The sequence below is a fragment of the Monopterus albus genome, unplaced genomic scaffold (genome assembly GCF_001952655.1).
Source record: "Monopterus albus unplaced genomic scaffold, M_albus_1.0 scaffold49.1, whole genome shotgun sequence".
NCBI classification, from domain to species: Eukaryota; Metazoa; Chordata; class Actinopteri; order Synbranchiformes; family Synbranchidae; genus Monopterus; species Monopterus albus.
Window position 1 is genome coordinate 273,524 of NW_018127929.1, and position 14,649 is coordinate 288,172.

At 39.5% G+C, this 14,649-nt stretch overlaps 1 protein-coding gene across 1 annotated transcript; it reads left to right on the forward strand.

Annotated features, from left to right (window-relative positions):
* The first annotated feature begins 1,597 nt into the window (after positions 1 to 1,597).
* Positions 1,598 to 11,987, forward strand: agxt2 (alanine--glyoxylate aminotransferase 2). The gene is made up of 14 exons (XM_020600794.1): positions 1,598 to 1,833; positions 4,160 to 4,248; positions 4,564 to 4,754; positions 4,871 to 4,994; positions 5,102 to 5,196; positions 5,657 to 5,750; positions 6,589 to 6,682; positions 7,397 to 7,497; positions 7,760 to 7,852; positions 8,011 to 8,143; positions 8,888 to 8,976; positions 9,104 to 9,253; positions 10,115 to 10,213; positions 11,236 to 11,987. The coding sequence occupies exons 1-14, from the start codon at positions 1,737 to 1,739 to the stop codon at positions 11,347 to 11,349; spliced, it is 1,563 nt and encodes a 520-aa protein (XP_020456450.1). The 5' UTR covers positions 1,598 to 1,736; the 3' UTR covers positions 11,350 to 11,987.
* The last annotated feature ends 2,662 nt before the right edge of the window (positions 11,988 to 14,649 follow it).

Sequence of the window (14,649 nt, forward strand, 5' to 3'; positions counted from 1 at the left end):
TCCCTTGCATGCTCTCATTATGCAGGCAGGCTACAAGAACTACCACGCACCGCTGATTTGGACCACTGATAAAGCGTTTGTTGATACCAAAACTGCGTTAGCTAATGCCTGCCACCTACATGCCCCGGATTACTCCCAGCCGTTTCACTTAGATGTTGATGAAAATTGAGGGATGAGAATTAAAATTCTTTTTCAAAAGGGAGGAAGTGGGAGTACAGAAAGGAAGGTACTGATGTACTACAGCTCCAGACTTGACAATGTAGAAATGGGACATCCTACATGTGTCAGACATGTGGCTGCAATCGGAAAAGCAATAATGAAGACCTCACACATTACCATGAGTAATCAGACCATTGTTCACACCACCCATGGTGTCAAGGCTTTCTTGGACTCACAGGCCTTCACGTTGTCAGCCCACAGAGTAAATGGCCTCCAACAGCTACTGAGTAAACCCCACATTCACTTCTCCAGTGCAGGAGCTAATATGGCTTCTCAAATGGAGACCACTCAAGACCATGACTGTGTAGCAGAAACACAAAAGGAGATGCAGGTACATCCCTCCCTGTGTCACCTTTTAACAAAGACAAGTCGGCTTGTTTTGCATTCACACACAGACCCACTTAACATATTGCAAGTTCTGCTTTGTCTTGGGATGTCCTGCAGAGACCGAGGGCTCGACATCCTGAGATGACCACTTGGCCAGTTTAACATACAAATTAACATCACACATACACACAGACACCCAGGGTAGATCACGTTCAGCGCAGGGAGGTGTGATCTCCTGCTCACCAGGTGACCAGACATCCACACCCTTTAACAGCTGATCTTCTTTGGTTATATTTTTCATATGTGGCATTGTTATGCTAATACAGTGGTAGATCATGTATTGATATTTTTACTTAGGTAAAAGTAAAGATACAAGACTATAAAATACTCCACATCTGGCCAAAGTCCTGCATTAATAATTTAACTCAATTATGTTAGAACAAAAGTATTAATAGTAGTTAAAGAATCAAAAGTAAAATCATTCCATTTGTTACTATCAATTATCATGTTGGCCGTATTTTAAATGTCATACTAGTTCATATTAGTTTTGTCTGGTAAATTAGTAGTGCAAATCTCAAAATGATCTAAACTAAATTAAGATGTATTAAAATGAAAGGAAACGCAAATCCTCACACTGAAAGGATGAAACAGTTAAATATTTGGATTTGTTATATGAAAAATGAATTCATTTCCTGCCTGTTGACAAACTGAGTAATTCTTCAGCTGTCTTGTATGCCTGCATATTTTTGGATAGTGTAGTAAATAGAACAATATACGACCACTTGAGTTTGTGGATTTGAAACTTACCAAGAAAGATCAGCAAATGTGCAAAAGGGATTTATTATTTATTTCATTGCATATTAATAAACGCGTCATGTGCGTGCGTGCGTGCGTGCGTCCTTGGTAATTAAGGCAGGGCTACTAGAGAGAATGAATTCATTCATTCATTCTCCTGCCAATTTACTGCTCCATCCCTAGCTCCCGGTCGGTAGGAGGCAGTAACGCTACTCTAGCCTACGCCAATCAAAGTAAGAAGTTGATGAAGAGGAAGCAGCGGACTGCGAAGAAGATGATCATCCACCCGCCCCCCTCACACCCCCCTCACACCCTGTTTACCTAGAGATAAAGTTTGCTGCTGAGTGTCAGTGTCAGTGTGAAGGCATTGTCTATCCTCTGTGAAGGTGCTCAGCATGTATAAAGTTGTGTCCTGTCTCAGTGGACGTGGTGCAGTCTCACAGGGACAGTCCAGATGTCGGGCCAGTTTGAACAGATTCCACTTAGCAAGTGGTGAGTTGCCGGCTATTTTCATTATCAATTCATCTGTAGTTTGTCTCAATTAGTCAGTTAATCATTTGGAGAAATAGTGAAAATGCCTTACACAATTTCATAAGTGTTAAAATGATGTTATTACTTATTATGACTGATCAATCATCCATAATCCAAGGATATACATTATACTAGTTTACTATCAGGTAAGACAAAGAGGAGCAGAACATTTTAACCCATTAGAAGCTGGAGCTGGTCAATTAAAGAATCAGTTGATTATCAAACTAGTTGCCGATTTTGTTGGGGGTCGTTGGTGGCATTAGTTGCAGCCTTAAATATCAAAGTCATGCAGGCAAAGTTAGACTTTATTGTAGGACTAATGCGTTATTTTTTCCTGGTGTAGCACAGTAGGTTTCCTTTATCTCTGTCTAGTTAACCATCCTCGGGCTGGACCGGTTGGTGCACCTGTGTGCAGACGTTTCCCTCAGAGCTGCACTGTCTGTAACACTGTCTGCAAGTTTTGCCTTTTGGCCAAATTACTAAGTAATCATGAGTCTGGCTGCTTTGTTGGATGGAGCTGCTGTGCGCAGCCTTGTCTTTCACCTTCTGGCATTAGGGTTTTATACACAGTGCGCTACCAGGTGCCTTTCTCCTATATTGGTTCTTCTCCTCAGGGAGGAGCTGCTCTGGCTCTGTGTGCGAGCTGTGCGCGCGCTTAAGAGCGTGCACACCATGCTCTTTTTTTATTGAGGCTTGTGCAGTGGGCTAGGGTTTATTTGCCCTGGGTTTGAGTTGTTTTTGGACAGGACAGGTTTAGTTTGGTGTTTACGTGACTTCTAGTCTTGTTTAATTATCTTGCTTGTAGGGCTGAGGCAATAACTTACTGGGTGATGTATATTGTGCAATATATTGGTTATGTTTAAAAAGCTCACGCTCTGTACTTTTAGGCACTTTATACAACTATATTTAAATTAGTTAAATGGCAGCAGCACAGTGGTAAAACATACCTTTTTGACCAGTGCATAATCTCCACTCCTCTGTGTCCAAGCTTCTCCAGAGAGAAATACAGCATGCACTTTTGCTGTGATAATATAAACTGAATAGTTGCTAGCTAGACGAGTGTTCCCTCTACCTCACATTTTACAGCCAGGTGTAAACAGGCAGCATTTTCTTCTGTGTTGTACAATATTCTAAAGTAACCTCAATGTGGTTAGTGCCAGTCAGGTTTTAATCTGATTACCTGCTGGAAAGAAAATTCTAAATGCAATCAAAACAAAAGCCTTAACACTAATTAGAGGTTATAAATCTAATATGTGCCTGGTTATAGATGGTACAAATATAGAAAGAAAGCTGACAGTTGTAAGACCTGTTGGTAAAATGTCATTGACAGGTTGTTTCATAAACGACTACCAAATGTCACAGTAGAGCTTTGATCAGCCTCAGCCAGGTAGAACACAGAGATCATGGAGAATGCAGCGTGTTCTTTCATGAAGAATAATCGGAATCAAATATCAATTTTCAAACATTTATTATCATAACTAAACAGACCATCGAATAAAGCAATTTACAGAGCTCTGGGTTCCATCTCTATCTGAAGCCCTAACCTCAACAGCAAAACCTGTTCAATTCGTCTTCGGGACGAGAAAGAACACCTACCCTCCTGAAACCCAGTTACTTATACAATTTGAAATGTGCAATTGTAGGCTGGTCTGGTGGTCTCGGGTTGCTCCATTGGTCCATCTATCCATCCGTCCCCCTTCTGCATCCTTCCTGCTCCAATGGGAAAGGCAGCTTCCTATAGAGAGAGGAAATCCTACTCTGTCTAAAATTCCTACACTCACCTCTTTGTTTCCAACTAACTAACTACACTCTATAAAACATGGCTTTCCATTTGGCTACTAAACTATCTTGCCAGCCAGGTGGTAATATAACTTAACTGTGGACCCTCTTTGCTAAAGCTGTAAATCTAATGTGATTCAGTGTTTTAGTGAACCAGTCTCCCTTTGATGTTAAACAGTGCTCCAGTTGGCTGACACAGTAAATACAGGCCAATACTTCAGTGAACACATAGAATGATATACTCAACTATGTAAACATAATTGTAACATATAAGTAAGCAAACGTATGTGTGCTCTAAACTAAATCTTAACTATGACAGAATTACCATACACAAAGTAAACACACAGGTTGACTAGTCAACAAACATAATGTTAATCTTCTACTAATTAAGTTTTTAATTCATAAAATGTTAGAATCAACCTTAAAGTATGCCTTTGTTAATAATTTTACACAACAAGAATAACTCTTTTACCTCACAGTTTGATGCTCATTCAGAATTATTTCATAGGGGCAGTATGTCAGAAATCAACCTTCTCATACCCTCCCAAAGAAGTCCCAGAGATGCCCCCATGCAATTTCAAACCAGAGGAATACAAGGTAAGAGCAACATCTGCCATTCATACTTTACAGTCTCTAAATTGCCAGTTGGAGCCTGTTTCTGTAATCAGCTCAGTCATGAATATAAAATGTTATGTCAGACTAATATAAACATGCCGGGACTTTCACTGACAGTTTCATTAGGATGGCGTTTCACAGGCACACCCATAGATCCAGCTGCACTGATGAATGCACACAGCTGATCTCTTTGACAAGCTCAGTCTAAAGGAAAACAAAAAGATAATCATCCTATACTGTAACCCCTGTCCTTTGGATGTGTCGTAACCCCTGTCCTTTGGATGTGTCTCTGTCTAGGGTATGTCCAAAGAGAGAATGATGGAGATCCGCAGACTGAACTGCAACCCCATGACCATGAAGGTCACCTACTATAAGAAACCAGTGTTCGTCCACCAGGGATACATGCAGTGGCTGTGGGATGTGGATGGGAAGCGATACCTGGATCTGTTTGCCGGTGTGGCTACTGTTATTGCGGGCCATTGCCATCCGTAAGATCCCTTTTTCTTTGTTGTGTGAAAACAGCGATGTTTTATTGTGAAATGCAGTTTGTACTAAAACTCCCACTGGTGTTCTTGTATCTTATTCCTGATATGTGTGTGCACAGGAAAGTAACTGCAGCTGCAGAGCAGCAACTGAAGAGACTGTGGCATACCACTAACATCTATGTCAATCCTTTTATCCATGAGTACTGTGAGAAACTAGCTTCCTACTTACCAGATCCTCTTAAGGTATAGCGGTGCATGCTTTTTTCTTTTTGATCAGCAGAGGCCAAGAGCCTGTATAAATATGCAGGCTATAATTAAAATGTCTGCTGCTCTGTGTTTTTCTGTTTTAGGTGATATATCTGACCAACAGCGGCTCAGAAGCCAATGACCTGGCTATGTTGATGGCTCGGCTCCACACTGGCAACTATGACATCATCACTTTCAGGTATGTCTTATGAATGGTCCGTAGTGAGAGGCATCGATGTGTGCTTTATAATTACATTTAAAAAATGCATGAACATTTAAATTCTAATTCTGTCTGACATTATGTAAAAGAAACATTACTTTTTTATAAGACTAAAGACTAAAATTCACAGGCTGGCAGTAGATTTTTATTGGTCTTGCTGTATTTCATCCTTTCTCCCAATTAATTCAAGATTCTATTAGGACAAAAATAGACTCTTTTAAAAGGCACATACAGGAGAAGCACAGAGTTTGAGTAAACAACCGATAACAGGGTTCCAGCTCCTGCTCAGAAACATAAAATCATATTTTTATGAATGTTTCAATTGTAGGCTCATTCATTCAGTCTGTCATATGCTGTCTAGCTTGATAGCTTGGTTGTTAAGACATTTTCTCTGTAATCTAGATGTCCAGAATGTTCCTGATTGAGTTTTCTCTCCTAGAGGATCATACCACGGTGGCAGCACATCAGCTATGGGTCTTACATCCGTTGAAGCATATAAATTCCCCATTGCCAATGGCATAGGTTGCACAAATGTATGTATACATTAATGTGTAATAATATATTAGGAAAAAAGCAAACAGTTGATGGTGCACATTATATTTCCTATTTTAATGAAGGTGAATATATAACGTGGTGATATAAATGGGCAGATGCATGTATGATAAACATTTCACAGAAGGCAGAGGGGAAGCTGTGAAATCTAATTTTCTCAATTAGTGCATACACACACAGAAGCAGAAGGGATCCACACACATGCGCACACACACACACACATAAACACATCTTTGTTTTTGTCACTTACCGGGTCCCTACATAGACTTGCATTCATTTCTAGGTGACTTGCACTAACACTTAACCATAACCACTACTTGCTGAGCCCCAACCCCTAATCTTAACTAAAGCTGACAATTGCTATAAGTTTACACCACATTGTTTTCATAAAATTCGACAAACTGCGTTGTGAGGACCAGCCTCTGGTTCCCACAGATGATGCTGGTCCCCACGAAGCTAGCGTGCTCCTAGTGTTCCATCCCCACAAGTATATATATAAACAAGGCCACACACAATAGTCAAGCAGCATCTGTTTGAAAAATAGCTGTTGTTCCAAGCAGATGTTCTGTGCCATACATATCCATACTTGAAATGCATAGGAGTTAATTAGCAGTCACTCCAAAGATTTTCTTTTCTGCCTCATGAATGCTGATACTGTATGCATTCAGTGAACAAATTAAATTTAACAGAGTTTTGTTTCTTTTTCTTTTTTTCATGGCTTCCTTATATCGATCTGAAATGTACCTTTATACTGTTTAACCATGAGTGACTGCTGCTGTCAGGTTGACCCAGCTAACTAGGTTTCTGCCCAATAAACAGACCATGTGCCCTGATGTGTTCAGAGGTCTATGGGGAGGAAGCCACTGCAGGGACTCTCCTGTGCAGACCATCAGAGAGTGTAGCTGTGCCCAAGGTACACAAACACTTTCAGTGTTCTCATAAACAGGAAAATACACCACAGTTGTCAGTGAGATTAAGCAATATCATTTCTTTTGCAATATTCCTGCTAAATATTAACCATCATTTCAGGTGGCGTTGGTGTATGTTCATGTGGCCCGTGTTTGGCGTTCTAACCCTGAAGGTTATACAAAAGAAGTGTTGAATTGCATTTATAAAGTTCAAAGTCTAACACTGTTGATCATTTAATTCTACCGTGTACTGCACGCCTGTGTGTCAGCCACAGAGTCTACCTGGAAATGATCAGTGTGTTAGTATATCTACAGTATCTGATGGTTTACATACAACAAATGACCGTTATGCTGCAACACAATACCAGTATCATTCAATAACAACCCTGCTCTACATTAAATTTAGTGGTTAGTTGATAGGTGTTGGGCAATATGACAGAATTAATAAAGTGTTTATTACAGCCAGTTCACAAGTTTAGAAAAATATTCAAGATCACATAAAAAGATTTAAGTATTTAGGACTGGTTGTTGTAAACTTAAGAATTAACTATGAGCCATGTAGTAATCATAGAATTTTATCATCACACTGTTTAATGGAATGATTATAACACTGAATGTCTGCTCAGCCCATAGCTTTTGCATAAACATTATTTTTGGAATTTCCCATAAATGTCTGTGTTAGTTTGATATAAAAGACTTTTATTTGTTGGATCCCATAGGTCATTGCATGGCACAAGAACAATACATTGGACAACTACAGGAGACACTTGCTACTAGTGTCTCACGTCGAATTGCTGCTTTCTTTGCAGAGCCTCTTCAGGTACCATATTCTGTTGTATTCCTAAAAAGTCTTAGAATAATAATAACTGCCCCTCGTATCCATGTGTGTTGTTGATCTGTTGCTTTGACACATTCAATATTGTTATTACTGTACGTCATGTATATTCTATTTGTAAATAAATAATCACACTTTGAGTAGATTTATCTTAAACCAGGAAGAGCAAAACATAGTCTTGTGTTATTATGCCATCGTGATTATTGTGTTAATTGATGTGAGATGCGAATGTGTTTGGTCTATACAGGGAATCGGAGGAGCGGTGCAGTACCCTAAAAACTACCTCAAGGAGGCTTATAAGCTTGTGAGAGAGCGAGGAGGGGTCTGCATTTCTGATGAGGTTAGATATATATTTTAAAAATGTACAGTATGTTTAGATAGAATTGTTTACCATTTCAGACTCTGTTGATTCAATCAGAAATACTTAGATTAACAGATCCCCTGTTTCCATTTCTGTATCGCCTTTGAATAAAAATGTAAATAAACTGTTCCTGACAGGTTCAGACTGGATTTGGGCGAACAGGAAGCCACTTCTGGGGTTTTCAAGGGCATGATGTCATTCCTGATATAGTTACATTGGCAAAGGGTATCGGTAATGGATTCCCAATGGGAGCCATTGTTACAACTCCAGGTGAGATAATACTGTTTGAAAATCTGCCTGTTCATTAAAGATTCATTAAATAAAGAGTGTACATGTGTATTATTCTTCATTTTCCACTATTGAATAGAAGGATTATTGTGTAGAGATGGACGATCTCTGTCTAGTTACCCTAGTAGAGATGGTTACAGTGCACGGAATGATAAAGAATGATAGCAGATTTAGCAGTTTCTTCTTTAAAGTATACAGTATTTTAAGCAATTCATTATTTCCACTTAGTGGTTGTAGACTGTTCTTCACCTCAGACACGGTTTTCACATTTCCTTCTAACAGAGTAATTCTGAGGTTGATCAGTTTATTTATAGATTTTCAACACTTCACCCTCAAAGAAGCCGCCCTCTCATTTGAAGATGGAGAGGGGTCAACAGTTGTAATTGTTGTTGTAATTACTTGCTGTATATTGTAATGTGACCTCTAATCCTTATTGCTATGGCTCCCTACCTTCTTTTCAGGTGGATGGCAGTGGATGTGTGATCACAGGTTGTTTCTTTTATTATTAGCTCTTTCATTGTAATCAGCCTTTAGATATATTTACTTCACTCAAAGACCCTACAGCTGATTGCCATTGTGAAATCATGATGTGTTTACTAAAATACAGAGGCAACAATGAAAACATGAGGATGAGAAATTTAAAGTGAGGAAATATATTTTTGGTCAAGGTTTTAATTTGAAGCAGCAGCGGCTGGTGGCGTGAACTTGTTTATTCATGTTTTCCAGAAATTGCAGCATCATTTGCCAAGGGGGCTCACTTTAACACCTTTGGAGGAAATCCTTTGGCTTGTGTGGTTGCTTCATCAGTGCTGGATGTAAGAATTCATCTTCACTCTCTACATCAGCCCTATTCATCGGCACAGGGCTGTTTGAAAGCTAAACTTCACACTGAAGCACACTGAATTGTAACCCAAACGTGACTAATGCATGTTTACTTGACAGACTATTCAAGAGAACAGCCTGCAGCAGAACTGTCTTCATGTGGGCACCTATCTGATGATAGAACTCGCAAAACTCAGAGACAAGTATGAGATCATCGGTGATGTCCGTGGAAAGGGCCTGCATATCGGTGTGGAAATGGTCGAAGACAGGGTATTGAGTTTACGTGACACTCACATGTTTTCACAACGTGTCTGTGCTGTGCCTCCTGGGGAGCATTGTCCAGCAGCGCTCCAGTTAACCATTAGCTGGAGCAGCAGTGACCATCTGTAATTGTGACCACAACAACCTCAAGCTGAACTGCATGTACTACTGAAGTTCGGATTTATTTCTTGTAGTGTGTATACCAGCAGATATTGTATTTGAAAAGAAGAGGCAGCACTGAAACCTCTGATAAAATAAGACTCTAGTAAATACAAATGAAGAGAAATGGCAGTTGCAGTACAGCTCGATAAATATCCTGCCATGTCGGTGTTGTTAATCATGTAATTTTCTCACTGAAAAGAAGTTGTGCTAACACAAACAACAGCCTCAAAAATGACAAATTGAATAGACACTTCAGGCAGTCTCCTTGCCATCATACATTACATTTTATAAAAGCAACATTCATGATGTATTAATTCAACTTAGAGAAATGTTGCATCTCAGTCCTCTACTGCTTGATGTTTTTGAATTAAAGTTGAGATTAGTAACTGGCCACAAGTACAAATTCATTATCCCTGGAGGACACTGTTTTCTGCTGCTGTGTCTGAACTGCCCACATTTCCCCCCACAGTTATAATTAGCCAAGAAACTGACTAATAGTGCTATTCTAATGCACAGGTCGGCCTTGCCAGTATTCAGATGTAAAGCCTCTCAAGCCGATGAGTAGTTAGTGGTTAGGTGCTTGAGTTGTGATCAAATAATTATTGGACACAAGCTGTTAGATAGTGTTCTTATAGTTAGTTACTTCAATTGCTATGGGTGACACGTCCAGTCACAAACAGCTTCTAATCTTTTGTCTATCATTCAAAGGTGAGCAGAGCGCCACTTTCTCCTCAGGCAATAAGCGAGATCTTTGAGGACATCAAGGACATGGGAGTCCTGATAGGGAAAGGAGGAATGTACGGACAGGTACCGGCCTTTACCTTCTGTCTCTCTGTCAGTCAGCATGTCGTTTCTGGTAGTGGCTAAACAAAAAACCCTGATGGTATATTTAAATTTGGAACATTTTGTTCTTTGGTTCAGCTGTTGTAGCCTTTCAATAAGGCCATTTTGGATAATTTTTCCTCCAGCTCTTATCACTCTAAAAGGACAATTTTAGTGTAAAGCCTGTTATTTACAATGCCTGCACCGCAGGGTGCTTTTACAGGCATTAGAAAAAGTACTGCAGGTATTTCATGTTTCAGCAGTGTAGTCATTATAATATGTACAAGAAAACATGCTGCAAGTTTTTAACACTCTCTTACTACAAAGTCAAAAAAGCACTGCTGCAGTTTTTCACTGCTCATCTTGTTAACTGAAAAGCTCCTCATTTTCCTAAATAAATGGTAAATGGTAAATGGACTGTATTTTATATAGCGCTTTCTCACAGTGTGTTGCACTGGCCAAAGCGCTTTACAGAAGATCATACACCATTCACCCATTCACACACCGATGATGACAGGCTGCCATGCACCGGCGCTAGTCAAGCCACCGGGAGCAATTCGGGGTTCAGTGTCTTGCTCAGGGACACTTAGGCATGTGGAGAGACCTGGAGTCGAACCAGTCTCTTAAATAACTCTTAAGAACATGAAAATCATTATATAAGAGCGTTCGGAGTGCACATGTACCTCCACCAAGGCACAACATTCACTCACACAAATGGGTCCCTTGTGGAAAATGAGATCCATAACAACACAAAATGTGTCCTAAAATCCTTAATCTGGATCGGATCCAGATCATCTTGTAAGGTATGATAGGCAGTAATACTGTGTATCTCACCTGAACATTTCAGGGTTGTATCTTCATTATAGGCCAAGTTATGGCAGACAGTTTACGTTAAATGGGGTTTTCAATGTCGGTGACAGAGAGTGAGATGCCACATTTTCTGGCAAAGCAATATCTCTTCCACGTCATAATCCCCCTCTTATTTTCTGTTTTTCTCAATATTCCAGACCTTTCGCATCAAACCCTCCATGTGCATCACAATGGAAGATGCAGATTTCTTCATAGCTGTTTTTAACAAGTCCATCCACAACTACATGGAAAAAAAGATGAACGTCTCATAAAGGCCCAGAATCCAACTTGGGAACATTCTCAGCAGCGGATTGCATGTTTTATACATCTGTTAACATGGAAAAAATAGTCTTATTTGAGATAGACCACCTCTTGTTTGCTTTAACATAGCCATTGTAAAAGGGAATTTCTTCAACTGTGTGCCTCTCTAACAACTGATTAAGTTCATTTTGCCCTTTTTGGATCTACTGAATTGGGTGTAAAGTAACAAATGCTTTCTTGAGAACTGTAGATGTTAATGAAATAATAATGAATCTGTGACCTTGAGAAGCAGCTACCCACTATCCCCTGCAGGTGTTTTTGTAATATTCTATATCTTTCTTGTACAGAGAACAGCCATGGTCTTAATGATCTTTTTAATCCAGTCATGTCTTAAATTGCATTATCTTGGGATAATGGGTTAATTAACTTGTTATTGCTGAAAAATAAAAGGATGAATATCTTGTTTTCACTAGATAAAATAGGGGATTTTTCTTTATGAAAATGAGCTAACTTAGTCTTGAGGAAACATCTTGATGTCAGTGCATTTTTAGACACTAGCAGCGTGGTTTGAGGAATGGCACTGTTGGTTTGCATAAACAATTAATTAAATTAATTAATTAAAACTGTCTTTACATGTGAGTTTCATTTCTTTGTGATTTCCAATTTTGGTTCACTGGACGGAGCTGTATGACCAGAATTATAGACTGCCCAACTCAGAGAACAACGTAGGCATTTAAAATGCAGCCATGGTATGATAAGGTTTGCAAAAGGAGCATGAGCCATCTTCCTCCTTTCACTCATTAGGCCTTAGGGGTTCAATCTGTGATTCAGTGAACTCCTACGTAGTCACCTATCCATTCTCTGCTGCTTTTCTGGGGTTGGAAGTAAGATAGTCCAGGCGTCCCTCTCCATGTTGACATGTTCCAGCTCCTCTGGCAGGATTCCAAGCCGTTCCCAGGCCAGATGAGATGCCTAATCTTTCCAGTGTATTCTGGGTCTGCCCCTGGTCTCCTACCAGTTGGACGTACCCTGACAGCCTCCGAATGAACATTCTCCTTTGTATCAGAACTTGACTTGGGACTTTAATGTCAGGATTTGAGATGTATTTGTCACTTGCAAAACAATGACTTATTTGTTCCAACTCTGGCGGTACTCAAAGTTTCATGACTACTTTCTTTGTGCTGTTTAAATTATGAGTGACCGCAGTTGTCAAGTTGACCCAGATGTGTTCAAAGGTCCGCAGGGACACCTTTATGGAAACCATCAGGTAGCATAGTTCAGGTTCTTGTAAAAATATAATCACAGGGTTGATCTCTTCACTTGACTGTACAGTACTGTACAGTGGTTCACGAGCTCTTGCACAACATTGCACTGACCAGACAAGTTCATTTGTTATTTCAGCCCTAAACAGCGATATGAAATGTTGTTTGTCTCATGACCAGGTTATAAAGCCAACAACAAATTAAAGCACTAAGACAAAAACATTACAGGCATCAAGACAGAGGCAGAAAGTGATTAATATGTTGATTAGAGTACAGCCTCGAAATAGATGCATCTGTTTCTGTGTATTATCATAGGTTGCTTTTTGTGTTACTTTCCATAACATTCTCTTAGTAATCAACCTTTAGATGTATTAACAATTACTTCACACAAACAAGCCACTTCTTTTTCATATCTTTCTAAAATCCTACATTCATGTAAAGGTTCAGGAACTGACATAAAAAGTGTTATTTCTACAAATCATTTGTAAATCTTACAGTCAGAAATATATTTTTGGCTGAAGTTTCACTTTGAGGCAGCAGTAAGTGGAGGTGTGAGCTTGTTTTTCAGGTGTTTTGCAAAAACTGTGGCCTCAGTAAGGCCTCCTTTTTTAACAGCTTTGAAAGGAATCCTGTAGCTTGTGCATGTGCATCATCAATGCTTGATGTAAAAGTTCATCTTCTCTTTAATCTGTTCTGTTTATTAGTAGGACAGTGGCTGAAATGTCTGTAAATCTGAAGCCAAAAGGGAGAAATTTCTATTTTTTCTTTCATTACAGAACCCCATATCTGTCCCTCTGACAGTAAAGAAAAGGAGTATTTCTGATGTTTCCCCAAACACCACAAATACACAACTATGTGTCCAAGCAGTTTTGCCACACCAGTATAGAAAATGGTGACATTTCACTGGTATTGTGAGTTATTGGTGCCAGTTTGGCCAACTATTGACTTAATGGTTATTGTAAAAGCTACAGCACCCTGCTAGTATAGTCATCTATTACAGCACTTCACCAAAGATGCAATGATTCATTTTACTGTACAACTTTCAGGTGAGACAAGGCCTTAATAAAACTATAGACAATAAATAAATGTGATTTCAGGTGGACACAAACAGATTTTTACTTGCCAGACTGCCAGAGAAGATGGCACAATCAGTCTTCATGTGGGCACCAATCTGATGACAGAACTGGCAGAGACAAGTATGAGACTATCGAGGATGTTTTTGGAAAAGGCCTGCAGATCCATGTGGAAATGGTCAAACACAAGGTGCTGAGTTTGAAACAGAAGTGACTCTCACCCCTCCTCACATGCCTGTGCAACCTGTGTGTCTGTGCTGTGTCTCCCAGGGGTCAGGGGTCAGCAGTGCCCCAGTTAACCATTAGCCAGAGCGGCAGTGGCCATATGTTACTGTAAGCAGTAACTGTGCACTCCCATGCACTGCTGAGAGAATGAAATTTTTGACTTGATCGGTTTTCACTCAGAAAGTCACATTCCACACTGAGTGGAATGAATATGGGCCAGATATTTTTATAAGCCCATTCACTGCAGGGTTAGAATATCACTGCCACAACTATATATTTCACAACTGGAAAAAATGGCAAGAACATACTGTAACAATCATTGTATATGTTTACATTTATTCACCAAGCATGAAATAAATCAGTGATCCTATTCATAAAACTGTGTTGTTAAACCTTTGTCATCACCATGGCTTTGCCTCTGAGAGCATCCTCTTCCGTTAAAAAGCAGTGGAAATTGTAAATCTTTTAATATGTTATAAATATAATTGTAAAAGGGAACTTTAACACTTAAATTATATGTATGTCACAACAATGAAGACACCTGCGCTTCAGAACATTTATTTCTCATATGGTGATGATGCAGAATTATTCAACACATTGAGCAAACATCACTACTCTGAGACAAACACATTTTATATATTTATTTCTAACTTAGGTTTAAGTTTCTTTTTAGATGTACTAAACCAGCATTATGATTGCTTTGCAGTCCGTCTGCAGCGGAACACACTCTGCTGCTAATGTACAGCGGCTT

What these genes read in the sequence shown, in the direction of transcription:
- agxt2 (XM_020600794.1), top strand. Translation starts at nt 1,737, where the DNA reads ATGTATAAAGTTGTGTCCTGTCTCAGTGGACGTGGTGCAGTCTCACAG. An exon ending in TCTTTGCAGAGCCTCTTCAG is followed by an intron (nt 7,498 to 7,759) that starts GTACCATATTCT and finishes TGGTCTATACAG; the next exon opens with GGAATCGGAGGAGCGGTGCA. An exon ending in AGCCATTGTTACAACTCCAG is followed by an intron (nt 8,144 to 8,887) that starts GTGAGATAATAC and finishes CATGTTTTCCAG; the next exon opens with AAATTGCAGCATCATTTGCC.